This window comes from Orcinus orca, chromosome 19 (assembly GCF_937001465.1).
Source record: "Orcinus orca chromosome 19, mOrcOrc1.1, whole genome shotgun sequence".
Taxonomy (NCBI): Eukaryota; Metazoa; Chordata; class Mammalia; order Artiodactyla; family Delphinidae; genus Orcinus; species Orcinus orca.
In genome coordinates, this window is record NC_064577.1 from 34,915,478 (window position 1) to 34,933,066 (window position 17,589).

The 17,589-nt window shown below is 44.4% G+C and overlaps 1 protein-coding gene across 2 annotated transcripts in view; it reads left to right on the forward strand.

Annotated features, from left to right (window-relative positions):
• The window catches only part of PITPNC1 (phosphatidylinositol transfer protein cytoplasmic 1), a 263,252-nt gene that overhangs the window by 120,121 nt on the left and 125,542 nt on the right, over window positions 1-17,589 (forward strand). For both annotated transcript variants that reach the window (XM_049701886.1, XM_049701884.1), the window contains exon 2: window positions 13,348-13,496. In XM_049701886.1, coding sequence (XP_049557843.1) covers window positions 13,454-13,496 — 43 coding nt within the window. In that variant the 5' untranslated portion in view covers window positions 13,348-13,453. The remainder of the gene's footprint in view (window positions 1-13,347; window positions 13,497-17,589) is intronic.

The following is a 17,589-nucleotide window of genomic DNA, read 5'->3' on the forward strand; positions in this document are numbered from 1 at the left end:
TCAGTGCTTTATCAGAAAGGTCTTCTGATTTAAATAAATGGTAGAGTTGAAATCTCTCCCAGGGCAGTCGCAAGTACTTATTTGGAAGACAGATTTGACATGCCCAAGCACCACCTAAAGAGAGCCTTACAACAGTGAGATCCAAGAAAGAAATTAGCGTAGACTTTACAACATCATGTGACCACATCCCACCCATATGGATGGCTATTATTGAAAAACAAACAAAAAATGGAAAGTAACCAGTGTTGGCAAGGATGTGGAGAAACTGGAATCCTTGTGCATTGTTGCTGGGAATAAAATGATGCAGCTGCTGTGGAAAACAGTTTGGTGGTTCCTTAAAAAGTTAAACGTAGAATTATCATATGATCCAGCAAATCCACATCTAGGTGTGAACTCAAACAGATATTTGTATACCAACGTTCATAGCAGCATTAGTCACAATAATAGCCAGAGGGTGGAAGCCACCCAAATACCCATCAGCAGATGCATGAATAAGTATCCATGGTATACACATACAATGGAATGTTTTCCAGCCTTAAAAAGGAATGAAATTCTGACACATACTACAACATGGATGAGCCTTGAAAACGTTATGCTAAAGTGAAAAAGCCCATCAAGAAAGGACGCACATTGTGTGATTTCACTTACATGACGTATCTAGAATAGACACATTCATAAACAGGAAGTAGATTAGAGGTTACTAGGGAGGAGGAATGGAATTGCTATCTAATGGGGACAGAGTTTCTTTCTGAAATGATGAAAAAGTTCAGAAATGGAAGGTGGTGTTGGTTGCACAACAATTATGAATGAACTTAATGCAACTGAATTCTACATTTAAAAATGGCTAAAACGGGCTTCCCTGGTGGCGCAGTGGTTGAGAGTCCGCCTGCCGATGCAGGGGACACGGGTTCGTGCCCCGGTCCGGGAAGATCCCACGTGCCGCGGAGCGGCTGGGCCCGTGAGCCATGGCCGCTGAGCCTGCGCGTCCGGAGCCTGTGCTCTGCAACGGGAGAGGCCACAGCAGTGAGAGGCCCGCGTAGCGCAAAAAAAAAAAAAAAAAAAGGCTAAAATAGTAAATTTTGTTAACTATATTTTACCACAATTAAAAAATAAAAAAAGAATCCTGTGAGGAACAACATTCCGATTCATCATTTTGTCTCTGTGTTCTTTTTTCTCCCCACTCTTTGAAAACACGGTGAATTGTATTTATTTCATCACGGTGTTGCCTCCCCTAGGAGAATGCACAGAGATGGAGGATTACTGACTGTTGACAGAGCAAGAACAGGGTCACCACTCAGCCTTAAAAGTACCATTTGATGGAATCTCTCTCTTGGTCATTAGAATAAGTCTGAGATGCATCAGAAAGTTATTTATTTATTTGTAATTTTATTGAAGTATAGTTGATTTATAATGTATTAGTTTCTGATGTATAGCAAAGTGATTCAGTTACATGCACACACATATATTATTCATATTCTTTTCCATACGGTTTATTATAGGATATTGAATATAGTCCCCTGTGCTGTACAGTAGGGCCTTGTCATTTATCCATCCTATACAATAGTTTGCATCTGCTAATCCCAAACTCCCACTCCATCCCTCCTCTACTCCCCCTTTAGCAACCACAAGTCTGTTGTCTATGTCTGTGAGTCCGTTTCTGTTTTGTAGATAAGTTCATTTGTGTCATACTTCAGATTCCACATATAAGTGATATCATATGATACTTGTCTTTCTGACTTACTTCACTTAGTATGATCATCTCTGGGTCCATCCATGTTGCTGCAGATGGCATTATTTCATTCTTTTTTATGGCTGAGTAGCAGTCCATCGTGTGTGTGTATATATATAAAACACATCTTCTGGGCTTCCCTGGTGGCGCAGTGGTTGAGAGTCCGCCTGCCGATGCTAGGGGACATGGGTTCGTGCCCCGGTCCGGGAGGATCCCACATGCCGCGGAGCGGCTGGGCCCGTGAGCCATGGCCACTGAGCCTGCGCGTCAGGAGCCTGTGCTCTGCAACGGGAGGGGCCACGGCAGTGAGAGGCCCGCGTACCGCAAAAAAAAAAAAAAAAAAAAAAAAAAACACATCTTCTTTATCCATTCATCTGTTGATGGACATTTAGGTTGCTTCCATGTCTTGGCTATTGTAAATAGTGTTGCTGTGAACATTGGGGTGCATGTATCTGAAAAAGATAGAATTTTTTGTTTTTTGTTTTGTTTTTTTTTGCGGTACGCGGGCCTCTCACCGTTGTGGCCTCTCCCGTTGCGGAGCACAGGCTCCGGACGCGCAAGCTCAGCGGCCATGGCTCACGGGCCCAGCCGCTCTGCGGCATGTGGGATTCTCCTGGACCGGGGCACAAACCCGTGTCCCCTGCATCGGCAGGCGGACTCTCAACCACTGTGCCACCAGGGAAGCCCCAAAGATAGATTTTTAAATGTAGCAATTCCTGGAAGTGTACCCAGTTTACTCTATTTTGCCTGTCTTCATTAACTGTCTCAGGAGAGCAGGAGTTGACAACTGTATACTTTTCTCCATCAGTTATCTGCTTCTTTTTACCAAGGAAGAAACACCCATAGGCTGCTATTGCTTAGGAGAATGGTGCCTTCCCAGCCACATACCCTACGGCTACCTATGGGCTACAGGTACCACTGCAGGCATGTGAAACCTGGGGCCACTCCTCCAAAGTGGGGTGAAAACAGATGCTGGAGTTTTCCAGACTTTGAACCACAGATATAACTTGGTCATAACTCTCATCATTGCTCTAGAGTTAGCAGAGCCCTGAAACCACTTGCCGTGTCAACTAGCACTTAAGCAAGCAAAGGGGTTCAGTGACCTTCAAATATTACTGAGATCTTCTTGTTCTAGGCATGAAGTGTCTTGAATAATTCTTGCAAAACATTAAGAACTCCCATTGTTCAATTGTACATGAAGCAGCAAGTGCTTCTCTTTGCATTCAGTGTGCTCTTCTGCTCTCAGAAGTTCTCAAAGACACTAAAACTAATTGCTATCATTCCTACGAGTATATTTCTAGCTTTAACCAGACCAACAGCATCTCTTGATGTCACCCATCATTTTCCTGAAGGATTGGTAGGTACAATAGGCTTCACAAACAGGGGCTTTTCTAATTCTGGAAAGAGCCTGTTACCCCCATAAAGCTAGAACTCTCTCCTAGAAACACCTCTGGTTATGAGGCCAAGGTTAAGGAGATGAGCATCGACACAGCAGGGTGTGGCAAGGAGACGGTGCAGGATATATTTCTGGGAAGGTTCTATCTTAGTTTTCTCCCTTTTTGGTCTTGTGATTGGCTGTGGGTTTCTGCTTTGTAGTAAACACAAGAGCCTTGATTGCTTTCTAAAAGTCAGCCCTGTTACCAAACCTCTCCATTTACTTGAGTTGCAGTTGGTTTCACATTTCTTGGCAAATGGTCCCATGGCTTTTACGTCAGCCTCAAGTTCCTTCAGCTCACAGCCTTGTGTCTTCGAGGTGGAACTCAGGAAACCCTCCTCTTCTCCGGAGACCAGGTCGACCTTGTTCATCGCTCTGCCTCCAGTATCTACAGAGCCTGATGTACTCTGTTTGTTCAGTGCACGAACGAGAAGGGACCAAGAGTGTCCCCCAACCAAAGTCTGGAGAAATCCTATGTTCTGCCTCAAGGGCCAACTACCCTTGTGGTTTTGAACTGAGTTCTGGCAGTTCCTGCCTTTGCTCTCTTTGTGGTTTTTCATGCTGCTCTCTAATGGCTAACGTGTTCAGATTCTTATTTATCAATACCAGGGGATGACACCTCTTGCCTGAGCCGATGCTTATAAAGTAGGCTCTACTCACTCTGTGTTATCATTTTGGCTTTTCAATATGTGTATCAAATGAGTTCTCAGGGCTAGAATACCACCCCCAAGGATGAGTCAGTGTTGGAAGGAGCAGTTAAAATGTGCTCCCTTGGGACTTCCCTGGTGGTGCAGTGGTTAAGAATCCCCCTGCCAATGCAGGCGACACGGGTTCGAGCCGGGGTCCGGGAAGATCCCACATGCCGCGGAGCAGCTGAGCCCGTGCTCCGCAACAAGAGAAGCCACCGCAATGAGAAGCCCACACACTGCAACGAAGAGCAGCTCCCGCTCGCCGCAACTAGAGAAAGCCCCTGTGCAGCAACGAAGACCCAATGCAGCCAAAAATAATAAATAAACTTATTTTTTTTTAATGTGCACTCTTACTTTTCATATACTATACCCTCCTGTACTCGGTCAAGTGGATTATGCTGCTGGACGGCTGAGTGTACTAGAAACAATTTACGATTTTGTACAGTCACAGGCGTGTAGAGTTCTGCTTGCACCAGCACGAAGCATACCCTGAGCCCTTTCCTTGGCATTGAGTTGCTCTATTTCTATTCAGTTTAGTCCAAAACTTAGAATGGGTTAAGCACCAGCCTACAATGCTGTTTATATTAGTTTGTCACAGAAGGTGGATTTTTGAATTAAATGTCAATAACCCAGCTCCTTCTTAAATCTTTTTATCAGCTTTTTCATTCCTGCACCCTGGCATTATGACCCAGTATTACGTAATAAACAAGGCACCTCTGATAGCTGCTTATAAAGATCCGGGAGAAAAGATAAATATGTGATGAAGCACTGATATCCTGAAATATGAGCTGCAGGTTTGTATTTTCTTTGTGGGATCGGATATTGGTTTTCGTGCTTTATTGACCTGGCAGGGAGAGAGCTGACGAAACACCAAGGAACTTTACACCTTCTTTTTTTTTTTAAACCTCACTTGTCTACATGGAGAAATCTGGACATTTGAGTCGCAGAGCCAGAAGGACTGATGGGGCTAGCCAGTCATGTCGTTGCAGAACCCAAATCAGATCCAGCCCTTAGAGGTAAAAATACACACCATACCTTCCCAATGGAATAAAGGAAATGGAATTGGGCTTGTTGTAGAGTTGCTCCCAGGCAGATGGAGGAGCTGGGCTGTGAACTGTGAGCTGGGGTTCTCAGTGACCCTAGTTAAGGTTGGCGGGGTCAGAATGCATTTGTATTCGGTTAATCACTCTTTCCCTTCTGTCAGGCTGTTTGTCCGTAACACTGTCACAGTCAGCACCATGTTGCTTGGGAACATCAGCAACAGGAATCCTCCAGATTGCTAATGTCAAAGACATTTAAGTTTAGGGCAGAGTGAGCCAGGCATCTCCCCCGGCATGGCAGGAATCGGGCGTCTCATGCAACATTGTCTCTGGGGGAAGTCATTTTATAGTTCTGTCCCCTTGGCTCAACACCTTCAAATAAGCTTCCAAACCAAAGGTCCATCCAAATATAGAAGTCCCTGTCCTAAAAAAAGTTTTTTCATAATCATAAAAATAGAATCACTGATAGATGGCCACCTTGAGGCGTGAAGTAAGTAAGCGACAGGGGAAAACGACATGTTCCAGGTTTTTTAAAGAATTGTGATGAAATATACATCACATAAAGTTTACCGTTCTAACCATTTTTAAGTGTACAGTTCAGTGGCATTGAGTGCATTCACATTGTTATGCAAACATCAACACCATCCATCCATCCCCAGAACTTTTTCATCATCCCACACAGAAACTCTGTCCTATTAAGCGTTAACTCCCCACCCCTGCTGGCAACCACCATTCTACTTTCTGTCTCTGTGAATTTGACTGCCCTAGGGACGTCATATACATGGATGTTCCCAAGTTTTTTTATAACGTTTTGGGAAGTGTTTGATCTGACTACCATCTAATACAATTTTTGCAGAAGGAAATGACGGTCTTGGGCTGATGCTCAGGTTTTCCCCGATTTTTGCATTGTAGGGGTGTGTGTGGCAGATGCCTTGTTCTCTTAGCCTGTATAGAACTGTAGCAAGGGACTTCTCTGGTGGCGCAGTAGTTAAGAATCCACCTGCCAATGCAGGGGACACGGGTTCGAGCCCTGGTCCGGGAAGATCCCACATGCCGTGGAGCAACCAAGCCCGTGCGCTACAACTACTGAGCCTGCGCTCTAGAGCCCGTGAGCCACAACTACTGAAGCCTGCGTGCCTAGAGCCCGTGCTCCGCAACAAGAGAAGCCACCGCAATGAGAAGCGCGTGTGCTGCAACAAAGAGTTGCCCCCGCTCGCTGCAACTAGAGGAAGCCCAGGCGCAGCATCGAAGACCCAATGCAGCCAAAAATAAATAAAGATTTGACCTTTTAAAAAAAGAACTGTAGCAAAATGGAAACAAATGAAACAGATCTTCACCTCCCAGTCAGATGTGTTGCCAAACAGAAGGAGCCATAGCTACAGCGTACAGTTTCACATTTTATAAAGCATATTAATTTGTAAGTTTTTTTCTCACTTGATTGTCACCATGTCCCATGAGGTGTTTCCTTAATCCCATTTTAATGATAAGAAACTGTGGCTCAGTTAAGCAAATTGTCTAGGGTTACAAAACTCATCAAAGGCAGAATCAGGACTTTGGCTGCAGGTTTTCAATTTTAAAACTGCAGTGCTTTCCACCATAGCACACAGTGAACAATTATCACCTCTCTGGAGGTCCAGGTAATGCCAGTCCTCAGAAAGGGAGAGCTTCTCCAAATGTATGCCTTATTACCAGTGCCCTACCTCGCTAGCTTGGAAACACATGGAAACCCTTGACCTGACCAGCCAGCCTCTGAAGTCTTGGTATGGATTGATGGCCTGACTCTCCATCCCTGATGGTCAAGTTTAGGGCTTAGACCAGCACCATCCAATAGAAATATGTGAGCCACAAATGCCAACCACATATGTAAAGAAACAGGTGAAGTTATTTTTAAGAATATATTTTAGTTAACCCTGTATCTCTAAAATACTATCATTTCCATATGCAGTCAATTTAAAAATTATTAATGAGCTTTACTTTTTTTGTTGTTGTTATTAAGTTTTTTGCTGTTGTTACTAAGTGTGCGTTTTACACTTATAAGCAGTCTCAAGCCAGATGCTAAAATTTCATCAGAGGTACCTGATGTGAATTGAGATTTCATAAAAGTTTTCAGTTTAAACAGTAGATTTATGTCTACTGAATGGTGTGTCTCAGACGTATGTAAAAGTTTTCTTATAGCTGAATCGAGTATCAGTTTTAAAGTTTAAGTTAATTAAAAGGAAAGAAAATTTTAAATTCAGTCCCTCCATCGCACAGGCCCCATTTCCAATGCTCATAAGCTACATACGGCGAGTGGCCACCATCCCGGACAGCGCTGGTTAGTGCTGGACCCAGTAGCACTGCACTAGACAGGGGTCAGCAACCTTTTTCTGTAAAAGGCCTGATAGTAAATATTTTCAGCTCTTTGAACCACACAGTATCTGCTGTGGTATCGTGAGAGCAGTCACAGAATGAATGAGTACGGCTGTGTTCCAATGAAACTTTATTTTAAAAACACAGGCACCAGGCCACATAGTTTGCTGACTGCTGGACCAGAGCATTTGTCCCACTGCCTCAGCTGTGCTGTGAGATTCTAGAAAACAGCTGGCTCTAGCCTCTAGTTTTCTGATATGAGGTTGTTAAAATCTGGCCTCATCACATCCCCTTCCCCGAGTGGAATTACAATTTTGGCACCACTTGGCGTGAAGACTGCAATGCACTGGAGTCCTGGGTGATGTTTTATCTTTCAGGCGCTCTCTGCAGGGGGCTCCTTGGGCATCGTGAGGCAATTGCTCCACTGTGCTTTGAGGTCCGTTTATTAAGAGTAGAGAAGACTGGGGGAAAAAAGCCAAGAAAAGCATTAAGGGTGATGTGAATAATGTGGCAAACTCCCAGCAATGCCACCTTGTATCACCCTCTGCTCTTTCCTCTCTCCACACAGCCAGAGTGAGAGAGGCAGGAATCATGCACATTTCAAAGATGGAAACATACATGATATCAGGTTAAGTCAGAGGGACAGGTATTTCTCCGTGGTTGTCATATTGTGTGGTATCCGTCTGCTTTGATGGTAGAAGTGGAAATAGTTGTAAATTCTGATTCCCAATCTGGGGCCTTGAAGACCTGAGTCATGACATCAGGGAATAACTCCATCCAGGCTGAATAATGTTTATTGCAAAACAGTGGTTCCCACCTTTCACATCGTGATGTTTGAAAAAGGTATTGGGACTAATGAAGGATGAGAAAGGGGGCAGGAAGGGAGGGATTGGAAGAAAGATGACACCCCCTTGGTTCTTTATGGAGGGGAATATGGGAGCCTGGCCTTGCAGAGATCTCTGAAGCTCAGCAATTGGGGGAAGGGGCAGTTAAGTGAAAGCTTAGGGTTCTACTGAACCTAAAACTTTGGGCCTAGTACTTCTAATGGCAAGGATGCTATTTAGGTGTTGGTGATGGTCAGTTAATAATCCCTTACCATAATCAGGAGTTTTGACTTGGGGTCACCTTTTCTAAAAATCAGGGTTTGAGGTGAACTGTATTAAGTACCTTGGTCGTGCCCAGTCACAGAGTTTGCAAAAGTACAAAGTGATGAAACCCCCCTTGGCTTTTCCAGGCATGTTATGCAACTCTGCCTTCCCTCAAGTTCTGCAGCTTTATCAAACATGCAGCGCTGCATGCAAATGGGAAAGATCTGCGTCCCCATGGGTTTTTTTTTGACTACAGAGAGAATTATTTGGGGTAGCTGTTCTGATGATGGCTCTCATGGAGGCTCAGCCCTGCAGCGCAGAGCTGTCTCTAATCGTGATTGCCTGTAATGATGATTTCCCCAAACTCTGGAATTATAACAGTAGATTTTACAAAGTTAGAGCATAATTGCTCCACCATTCCATATGTGCGCACAGTTTAAACAACTTTGATCTTTCAAATGATATCAGACTTTTGTTCTTCATCTTCTGAAATAGCAAAGTTCAAAGGCAGTGGCTCTGAACCATCCCTCTTTGTTCATCATAATGAGATCTAGGTTTGTTAAAGCAGTTCACCTGTTAGAGAAATAAGGGCTGAAGCTGAGTGGAGAAGAAAGAGTACAGACCCATGGTTTTGAAACCAGCTCTGCCACCTAGAAGCCACGTGGCAGGAGGAAGTCTCTAGCCTCTCGGAGACTCAGCTTCCTCATCTGTAAATATGTACCTGAATCATTGTGAGTCTTAGAAATGAATATAAAGCACTTAATTGGTGCCTCTCACTGATAGGCAATCAGTTAAGCTTTACTCTATCACCACCACCATCATCATTATCAATTCTGTTATCGACTCTCTGGCTTCAATGTCTTCCGAATCCTTCTGAGTCTATGGATTTCGCAGCCTTCATTTCACATACAAGTTTGTTTGGAGTTGGTGATCTGTGATGTAGTATTCTCACTGAATTAGTGATAGAGCTTTGCAAGAATTCAGTGTTAAAAGAGGAAAGAAGAAACAGGTCCCCTAAAGATGGAACCTTTTGGTCTTGGCACCGTCTGGTACTGAGCAAGTACTAATGAAGGCCTTCCCCACTCTCTGCCGCAGTGGTTCTCAGCTTTTAGCGTTGTATTTGGGTAAGATCCCCAACTTCCATCTACCTCAGAGTGTGAATGTAAAAGGGCTGGAATGGCCCAGGATTCAGCATTTTTAGGAGTATCTCTGGTGATTCTGAGACACGGTTGAAGGACTCTCTGTCCTGCCCTGTCCGCTCTAATTGAGAAGCTTCTCGATGCATGTGTCTTTGAGTCAGTTTGTGTTTTAAAACCTCTGCTTCTGGATGGCCCAGCTCAGATGGCCACAACCAGGAGAACAGGCCTGATTTGCTTGAGCGTGAATAAAGTGACAGCCGCAGGGCCCTTAACCACCTCAGTGTCTGGGCTTGAGTGTCCCGCCACCTCCGAACAATGTCACCCACGTTACTGCCTCCAGCGTCTGTCAGTCGCCCACGGCCTGACGCTATCTTAGTGAGCTAATGCTGGTGTCTGCCCTGCAATGGCTCTTTCAGGAGCCACCAGAATGATCAATGAGGCTGGGCAGCCAGGCCCTCCTCTGGCTGACGGTGAATCAGCCTCTGGCTGCCTCGGCCCTTTCCTTTCAACAGGGCAGGAAGCAATCGAGCTGAGCGCAGCCAGGCTTACTCGCGTCTGGCTAATGGCTTTTCTGTGTCATGCATCGCCCTTGGTCCCATACATTTTCATGCGTGAGTGAGTTGGAGCTCCTGGAGATGGTCCAGGGATAGGCATCCCTTCTGTCAAGTCCCCCCACCCCCGACTAAAGCCCTTGACAGCATTTTGGCTTAGGGGTATCTGCTTCAGAAGTGGGGTCAACACTTTTTTTTAAAACAATTGAGGTTTTCAACTAAAGAAAAATGCACAACCTAAAAGATGCAAGTTAAGTTGTATTTGGGGAGCTTACTGAGTCCTAGAGCTCTGAGAAACTGCTCCAAGAGGTAAAGGAGGAGCCAGAATATATAGGAGTTTTTTTTGTCTTTCTTTATAAATTTATTTATTTATTATTTTTGGCTGTGTAGGGTCTTTGTTGCTGCGCGCGGGCTTTCTCTAGTTGTGGTGAGTGGGGGCTACTCTTCATTGCAGTGCGCGGGCTTCTCACTGCGGTGGCTTCTCTTGTTGCAGAGCACAGGCTCTAGAGCACGTGGGCTTCAGTAGATGCGGCGCATGGGCTCAGTAGTTGTGGCGCACGGGCTTAGTTGCTCCGCGGCATGTGGGATCTTCCTGGACGAGGGCTCGAACCCGTGTCCCCTGCATTGGCAGGCGGATTCTTAACCACTGTGCCACCAGGGAAGGCCTGGAGTTTTTTTTATGTGTGGGAAGATGCAAGAGTCTGGGCTCATTGAAATGATTCCTTAGATATACATCTTAACTATCTAGGGCCAGTATCCAAAGCACAGAATGTTACATTTTTGTCTCCATCCTGAATTCCCCTCAGGGCACGCCATTGGGGCTGGGTGGGGTGGGGGGACGTTGTGTGGCTACAGTGGCTAATGGCTTGATGGCCGGCAAACATTCATTGTTTACTGGAATGGTGGCAGCATTCCCTTTCCACAAGGTGGAAATCACATAACACAAAATTAACCATTTTAAAGTCAATTCAGCAGCATCTAGTACACTCACAATACTGTGCAACCACCACCTCTATCCAGATCCAGAACACTTTCATCACCCCAAAAGGAAGCCCCGTACCCATTGTATGGGTTTGCTCGGGCTGCCATAGCAAAGCACCACAGAATGGGTGGCTTAACCAACCAGAGTTGTAAGGGCTCACAGTTGTGAATGGTGGAAGTCAAAGATCAAGTGTCAGCAGGCAGGGCTGGTTCCTTCTGAAGGCTGGGAGGGAAGGATCTGTTCCAGGTCCGTCCTTGGCTGGTAGATGGCCATCTTCGTGCATCGCTTCATCTCCTATTCTTCCTATGAGTGTCTCTATGTCCAACTTGCCCCTTTGTGTAAGGAAACCAGTCCTATTGGACTAGTGCCCATCCTAATGACCTCATTTTAATTTGATTACCTCTGTAAGGACCCTATCTCCAAATAAGGTCACATTCTGAGGTACTGGGACTTCAACATATGAATTTTGGGAAAACACAATTCAACTGGTAACACACATTAAGCAGTATCAGTATCAGTACTTCCTTCCTTTTTATGGCACAGTAATATTCCATTGTAAGTAAACACGTATTTTTTTGAACTCCAAGTACAAAGCAACTGCCAGTGAAATCTCCACCCCCTGGGCAGCTGGACATGCTGTTCCAGGCTTGTGTGCCCATCCGTATAAGGTAGAGTGTTGATCTCACATATCTCCAATCTGTAAACTTTTTCTCACTGTCTTCCTCCTTGAAACAGTATTAGTCAGTCTTTGTAAGCAAAGGGAAGAGGGGAAGCCAAGGCAAGTTTCTAATCCCAAAATTTGTTTAAAAATAAATTTTATCTTTGATTTTCCTCTCTCCTCTCCCTGCTCTTATCCTCAGCACACACACACAGTTACATTAAACGCATTTTAAATGCAGACCCTTCTGGGGGAGAGGCGTGGCACAGACAGGAAGCACTGCCCTTTGAGAAGAGCCAGAAGGCTGCAGTTCCCATTGTCATGGTTACTGGGCCTGGTCCCTCAGGCTGGCCTCACACCAGAGCCTTTCCCATTCTGTTCACACTCCCCTCCCGGCACCTGCCTCAGAATGGAAGAGGGACCTTTGGACGTGTGTGTCCTCTCAGCTTTGGAACTGACTGCACTGTTGACTTGTACATTATACATGCCCCCTTAATTTAAAATCTATTTCTCTCTCTTATGCACATAGACAGGGGACCTACATACCTGCTGGCCTGGGCTCTTTGGGAATAACCCGGAGCCGTGATTAGCCTGCTGCAGACTCAGGCCCCTTCCCCCCATCCCTCGGGCCTTGATGATGCTGACGCTGTGTGTTGTTTCACACCGAATCTGTGGAAGGACCACAGCAGTGTCTCATCGCCCTGCCTGCTGATTCTGAGCAGACTTCCTCGGTGCAAAAGTCATTTGACTCCCTCCTTCCTCTCTCTCTTCTTTTCCCCTCCGTCAAATTAGTTTTGTCACTTTGGAAGTTCACTGGGTGAAGAGATGCCTGCTGGCCCCAGGGTTTTCAGAGAGGCAAGAAAGAGAATGGAACAGCTCAAAGATACAGGTGGCACGGACAGTGTTCACATTACATGTTATTCCATTTTATCATTTTCGTGTAAGCACATGTAACTTCTGGCATCTCAGCCTGGAAGGCCCCGCACTAAAGCCCCAGGACTTAAAGATACTGTAGATTTTCCTCCTTGTGGACCAGCCTAAAGGTGGGTCCAGTTTCCACTCATAGTGGGGCCTGGGCATCTGGAGGGTTTTTTTTTTTAAAGCTTCCAGGTGACTCTAACGTCCAGCCACCTTTGAGAACCACCATTCTATGGGACAGAGGCCTCCAGGAGAGTTGAACACTTTGAGAGAGGCGATGGAAGAGACAGGTGACATCTAATTCTCTTGTGCCCAGCAATGCAGTTAATCAGGCAGAAAGAAGGGACAGAAATCACAAACCTTAGCCTGTCTGAGCCTGTCTTGAGCCAAGCAGGATAGGACTTCAGCGTCACTTAACCCTGTAGAGCCAGAGTGGAAAGGGAGACTCCAGCGTGCCCACCTCCCAGCTGCTACCCATGGGTTGGTTGATCGGCTGCCAAACCTTGAAGGCCATCGGCCACACCGGCAAGTATCTGCCAAGGTGATGCAGAGTGTTCACAGGAACAGGCCGTTTCTGCATTCTACTCACAGCTCGTTCTCCACCTTCTTCCTGGGGAAGAGTACCAGCAGGCCCACGTGCCTGCTTTCTTTTCTCAACAGGAAGTGCTGATGCTCTGAGTTGCTTGCGGCGCAGCGGCGGCGGTGGCGCGGGGGCAGTTTTCGGAGGCGAGCGATGGGTCTGACCCCTCTGTGTCTGTGTGTTTTGTAGTACAAAATTGGACAGCTGTACATGATCAGCAAGCACAGCCACGAACAGAGCGACCGAGGAGAAGGGGTGGAGGTCGTCCAGAACGAGCCCTTCGAGGACCCTCACCATGGGAACGGGCAGTTCACGGAGAAACGCGTGTATCTCAACAGGTAAGTCCTGGCAGCGGGTGCTCCGCCTCCGGGCGCCCACCCTGCCCAGGGGCTCCCACCCAGCCCCACTGCAAGACTGAGGTAGAGGCTGTGACTGTCTGGGATAAAAAGGTGACTTGGAAAGTCTTTACATCCGCCCTCCAAAACTGCCAGTCTAGTTGCTGCCAAAAACAGAAACCCCTACGTTCTGCAAAATAGTCCTCAAGCGCGTTTTCATCAGGAGGAGCTTTCCTCTTACCTCTCCCAACCCTTCCACGACATGTTAAGATGAAATCTGATCTTAAGAATGAAAGGGCTTTGTCTTCACCCGTGGTCCCGGGTTAGCAGAAGGAAAGAGGCAGCTTTGCCTGTAAGTTGTACAAAAGTAAGTGCTGAATGTGGCCGTGTGCTGTTGGGGTCTTGACTCAGTAAGATTTCCACTTCCTGCCGAGTGACCACTCGGGTGTCCGCAAAGGGAGATGACACAACCACCGGTCACCTGTGACCAAAGCGCTATGGAGTACTCGGGTGGTTTCTGTTTCTCAAGTAGACCCATCCTTCCCAAGGTAGAGGTTGTCATCTCTCCTCTGGAAGGGTAAAGATTCAAGGATGATCAGCCAGCACTGATCAGGACCGCCATTTCTGTTTTGCAAAATACATTCTTTAATCTCTTCTGTTTTCTTATCACTAATGACATAATTGATTGTTGGGGCTTGTCTGATCTTCTCCCGACCTTACACCCCGCTTCCAGGTCATTTTCTTCCTTTCAGTTTTCTGGGTCAGAACATTTGTAGTCACGTGCCATATTTTCTCAAAAGTAACTGTCTATGTCAGTGAACCAGCATATGACCATTGTGGTCATTGCTACCATCTCCATGAATACTCTTTACCACCATCTATGGCCTCTCCTATTGGCCTTTTCTCATCCAGAAAGCACTTCCAGCATAGTAGCTGGACTGTGTCCCCAGTTTAAACACTGACGCTTGTGAATATTTCTCCATGCTCAGTGCCACGGTCAGGTGTTTCTGAGAGGAGCCATATTTGGATTCCCTCATTCTTGTATGACCTCTACCCTTCGACAGGCTGAAGGGGACTATTTCTTCTTGATGGGAGGGTTTGTGTTCTGTCAGCGTGTTTGGAAATCTCTCAGACCAATATCCTGACCCTGGCTGATTTAATCTTCCCAGGGAAGCAGTACCAGGGAATTCCTGAGTCACGATGAAATGCAAATGAGATTGATCCTGTTCATCTATCAGTAGCTGTGAATTCCCAGGATTTGGAACCAGTGCAGCCTGCAGCCAGCTGTTGATTTGCAGGAGTAGCTGAGCTCTGGGTCTAGCCTGAGGATGGCTTCCTTGCAGAGAGAGGTTTCTCAATATGCTGTTTTGGCATTCTTAGTGCAAAGGGTGTACTCAAAATCAAATATTGAGCATCGATCACCTCTGTAGAGCAAAGAGAAGTGGGGCAGGGGGGTGGTGCAAGAAAATAGATACAAACCTACAGAAAATTCCATTTCTCAGCAGACGATTGCATTTTCCAAAGTTATTGCCTGGGGAATGTTCCCTGTGTACCAAATTCAAGAAATTAGAAAACTTTATAACTTTTCCTGAAACAGAACAAGAAGTGTCCAGCTGTCTCTGTCATGTCTGTTTTCTCTATCAAAATATATGACATTTATTTTAAAGGAGAATACTAAACATTAGTAAGAGGGAAATTTGTTATAAATAGAATATCTGGACTTCCAGTAATAATAACTAAAAGGATTAATACGGACCCTCCCCCCACCTCATATGACAGACACAGGATGAAATATAACAATATAAAGCTGAGTTCAAAGCAAAGAAAGGGAAATCCTCAGGTACTAGAAATAAAGAGGAAACTAACTGGAGTGGAAAGCAAATGAGTTAATGCTAAGTAAGCTGGGGGATGTCAGAACTGAGTGTGGGCCCTGACACCTAGGGGCTGTGGATGTCATTCCCATAAGGGGACAGGAAGTGTAGCCTCGGTGCATGTAAATGGGGTGTTGGGACTGAGAATGGTGCAAAAAAAATCATGTCTGACAATCAAGGGCTGAGAAAGGTTACTACTCAGAGACACAGATTGAAAGAACTACTAAAGGTTGTACTTGAAGTAAAAGGAAATTGAAACCAAGAAATAGGAGGAGGGAATCTAAAAATAATAGTAAACAAAGAAATTGGTAAACATCTGGACAAATCTGAATGAGCATAGAATGTTTCAAATATATGAATAGTTAGTAATTGGAAATATTTGTGGAATTTAAATAACAGACAATAATAACAGAAGATGAAAGGGTAGTAAGTATAGTTTAAAAAAAAGTACTCTAAGTTGCTAATATCATCTAGGAAGAAAAAAGAGATGTTTATTAATTAAAAAAAATTTAAGGCAGGGACTTCCCTGGTGGTCCAGTGGTTAAGACTCTGTGCTCCCAATGCAGGGGGCCTGGGTTCGATACTGCGTGCCATAGCTAAGAGCCTGCATGCCACAACTAAAAGATCCCACATGCTGCAACTAAGACCTGTCTCAGCCAAATAAATATTTTTTAAAAATTTAAGGCAAATATGTGTATTCAAAATGTAAAGGTAACCTCTAAAAGAATAGTAAAATAATATGTAACTTCCAAGAGAAAACTTGACCAATCCAATGGAAGGCAGAGGAAGAACAAAGAGAAGCCTACAAAAAGCACAGTAAATAGAAAACAAATTTTGTTTGTCAGATGATAAATTGAAATGTGTCAGTGATCACAATAATAATGTGTGTTACACCCTAAACCTGAACCTAGCTCAACAAAGATATGGCAACACTGACAAAATCACAAGTGGCCTAAAGTTATAATGGGAGATTTTAACCTACTTGTTTAATAAACTGATAGATCGAATAGACAAACAATTGAAGAAACATAGAGAAGATGTAAATGACAGAATTACAAGCTTGATATAGTGGACATTAATAGACCCTGGAACCAACATGCCTTTCAAACACACATGAAAAAAACTGATTATACAAAGTAGGCCAGAAACCAGTCTCAAATACCAGAAAATCAATATTGTGTAGATCCTGTTGGCTGATTAAAGAGCATGACAATAAGAAATTGGTAGCAACAATAAATGAACTCCCTCATCATTTAGAAATGTAAAAATTTCTAAGTATTTCACGGGTTGAAAATGTCAGATACTTATTTTCCCAGCCACCTTTGCAACTAGGGATGGCAAGTGACCTAGTTCCAGCCAATGAGATGTGAGATTTTCCTCCCTGATTAAAAAAGGAAAGATGTTCAAGAGAGGCATGATCTGCTTCTAAGAAAGGAGGTGGGAAATACATGGTGATGGCTGGGAAGGCAACTAATAGTGCCTACCACATGAATCTTGATAACAAAACTGAATAGTAACAGTATAAAAGGGAAGCTTATAGACTGATTTCAGTTAAGAACATAGACAGGAAAATCCTATATGAAACTTTAGCAAATCAAATACCTCAGAGTATAATAATAGTAATTCATGACCTGATCAGATTTATGACTGATTGTTAACATCAATTTGAGAATTTGACAAGATTGCTGGGTATAAAATTCATAATACAAAAATCAGTAACACTATTATAGTGCAGGAGCAATAAATGGAAAAAATAATTTTTAAAAATTCCATTTATAAGAGAAAGGAAACCTAAAGGTAGCCAGTAAAGAATCCACAAGATATACAAAATCTTTTCGGAGGAAAATATAAAACATTAGCAGAGGACATTTTAAAAAACCTAGACAAATGAGAATATTCATGGATGGGAAAAGCTATGTAATAAAGTTGCCATCAATTCCCAAATCAATTATAAATTTAAGGCAAAACTAATTAAAATGCCAACCAGGTTGTTTTTAAACAGAATTTGAGAATATAATCCTAAAATTCCTAATTACTAAAGCTTTATAAGGAGTCTTGATGTCTGGTAGGGTGAGTCTCTCCTACTTACTGAACTTTTCCAGAATTGTTCATATGAATCTTAGGATTAGAAACCCAAGTGATATGAAGAATACCGGAAGAAACCAAGGACATTTAACCTAGAAAAGCTAGACTTGGGTGTATAATGGTTTGATCAGGTGGGAGAA